Here is a 2,950-nt window from a genome sequence, read left to right on the forward strand (position 1 = left end):
GGCTAGCACTGTATAGCAAGGAGGAGTCAGTTTTTTACGATTTTTTTGGGGCTTAGTGGTTTTGTGAACTGTGTAGGCTCAGATTGGGCTGTAAAACCATAAGGGAGGATTGGGTGCCATTCTACTGAGTGTAGTCAAAAATAATTTGAATAGAGGAAACTAGTGGGTCACAGAGCTGCTAAGAGCAGCCAAGGGGGTCACCCCCAAGGGGTGTGTTATTGGGGGGCCCAGGCTCCATTTGATGGATCCAAGGATCGCCTGGTTACAGCCAGAGCAACGCTGTCCCTCCAACAGTTTGTGGATGCAGATCTGGGAGACTACTCAAGGCCTGAGGAACCTTTACTTCAACCACAACAGCCCCGACTCCCCTGCACACAGCGGATCTTCCACCAGCTCCTCGGGGTGCGAGGCCAACATGCACAGGGATAGTGGGCCAATTCAAGCCTCATCAGTCTCCACTATGCAACCATTGGCGGAGCAGGGGGACTTTCTACCTCTGTAGACCACCATTAACAATAACAACCAGCTAATGAGCCACAGTCCTGGTGGGTGGAGAAAAGGACATGACCACATCAATAGGAATAAGCGAAAACGTGACAATAAGGCTAGTACGTTCGGACTCAACTATAGTCTATTACATGGCCCCTCTGGTAGCAATCTCGGTGTGAGTTCATACAATGGGACACCTTGGAAAACCAGGAACTATAGCGATGAGGTCATTGGGCTTCATGAGGAGATTTTGGACTTCTACAAATATATGTCCCCACGTCCAGAGGAGGAAAGAATGCGAATGGAGGTTGTTAATAGAATCGAAAATGTTATAAAGGAATTATGGCCAAATGCAGATGTACAAATATTTGGAAGCTTTAAAACCGGACTCTATTTACCTACAAGTGATATTGATCTTGTGGTGTTTGGGAAATGGGAGACTTTGCCCCTATGGACTCTAGAGGAAGCACTCAGGAAACACAACGTGGCTGATGAGAACTCTGTCAAAGTCCTTGACAAAGCCACAGTACCAATCATTAAGTTGACTGACTCATTCACTGAAGTAAAAGTGGACATAAGTTTTAACGTCCAGAATGGTGTGAAAGCAGCACAACTCATCAGGGATTTTATCAAGAAGTATCCAGTTCTTCCTTACTTGGTGCTGGTTTTAAAGCAGTTCTTATTACAAAGGGATCTTAATGAAGTTTTCACTGGGGGTATTGGCTCCTACAGTCTATTTTTAATGGCAGTTAGCTTCCTGCAGTTGCACCCACGAGAAGATGCCTGTAGCCCAGAAGCAAACTATGGTGTATTACTCATTGAGTTCTTTGAGCTTTATGGGAGGCATTTCAACTATTTAAAAACTGGAATCCGGATAAAAGATGGGAACAAAAATGAAACGGAAAGCATCTTGGGACGCATTATCAGGGTGACACAGGAAGTGGTCACTTATAGAGATTGGATATCGAAGCACTGGGGGCAGCAAAATAGATCAGAAACTGCATACAACGGTAATGAAGTGACTTTGATAGTAGATGTCCACCACTTGGATAAATGTAATAATAATGTGTCGGAACCGAAAACTTCAGGTCAAGGCAAAAATAAGACCTCCAAGGTGGTTGGCAAACACTCTTCCAACTCCTCCGGCCCCCTGTCATCATCCTCTTCTACCCTATCGAGCTCCAGTGATGTGGACTCAGACGGGACACCATTCAAAACCTTGAAGCAGCCATCTTGCCGGGAAACCAGCGACAGCAGACCAGGCCCTCAAGAAACCTTCACTAGCTCATCGCAGCCTAATTGCAAACAGCAAACTAACCAGAGCATAGTTTCTTCAAACAGCAGCAACAAAGGCCAGCATGGAGCAACCAGATTATTTCGTTCCACCTCATCCAGCAAAAGTTTTCAGAGTCAGCCGAACACTAGTCATGGCACATCTGTGCCAAGTAGGCACCCGCAAAGTGGTAGAGCACAACACCAGCACTTCAACAGCAAGAAACGCAAGCACAAGCGGGAGACAGACCTGTGCAGATAGCTGCCGTGTGCCACACCAAACTATTTCTCCACTTTGTGCAACAAAACAGTTTACAAAGCAACAGACTGTTAAAACAGCAAATTGTCTTGTTTCCTTCTGTTTTCATTTTCAGAACTGACTACAAAATGGATCATGAGGATTTGCAACCCCAGACAAGAAAAAGGAAAAAAAAAACTCAAAAATAAGAAAGCTGCTCATTTGATGAAACATTTAGGGGGAAGAAAGATTTTTGCACTTCTGTATTTGCTCCATTATACAAGTCTTCGGAACTGGTGAACTCATATCCAGAGGTTTATAGGCTAATGAGAACAAAAATAAAAAAGCAACATTTTCAGAAAGGGTGTATTTTGCAGAAACCCCCCACATTTCATGGGGCGTTAATTCTGCATGATTTTTTTAATCATTTTGAATATTCTACCATTTTATTGTGCGTTCAATGATATAGAAAGCTGCATTTTTTTTGTAAAAGTCTATTTACTTTTTACATAAAACTAAAAAAAAACTAAAAAAAAAAATTGAAAAGAAAATTGAAAAAAAATTGAAACAATAAGCTTATAAATAATTGAACTCAGGACCAGTCTGAGAAATATATCCATATTTTTTTTAATAGCCCTGTTATGTTTAAAAGAAACCACAAATTATCTAAAAAATAAATAAAAAAAAGTGAATGGATAACTGAATCTATCCCATAAGACGATTACATATACTGTATATGTATGTGATATGTGTGTGTATATATATATATATATATATATATATATAGTACATATATATAGATAACTAAATTGATGTAATCTTTAAACCTCATCCAGATCCAGCAGGTGCCTTTCACCACAAATGGCCATTGTTTAATTTAATTTTCAGATATTATTATTAAGCCTTAAAACTGTTGGGAGTTTTGCAGTTTCACAATGAAGTTTGCTCTGT

General features: G+C 40.9%; 1 protein-coding gene across 1 annotated transcript; it reads left to right on the forward strand.

The window, feature by feature from the left end:
- The first annotated feature begins 241 nt into the window (after nt 1–241).
- LOC128648159 (terminal nucleotidyltransferase 4B-like) lies at nt 242–2,519 on the forward strand. Its single transcript, XM_053700819.1, is given in 1 exon segment — nt 242–2,519. A coding segment is annotated over 1 exon segment (1,782 nt). The 3' UTR covers nt 2,024–2,519.
- The last annotated feature ends 431 nt before the right edge of the window (nt 2,520–2,950 follow it).

This window comes from Bombina bombina, chromosome 2 (genome assembly GCF_027579735.1).
Source record: "Bombina bombina isolate aBomBom1 chromosome 2, aBomBom1.pri, whole genome shotgun sequence".
Taxonomy (NCBI): Eukaryota; Metazoa; Chordata; class Amphibia; order Anura; family Bombinatoridae; genus Bombina; species Bombina bombina.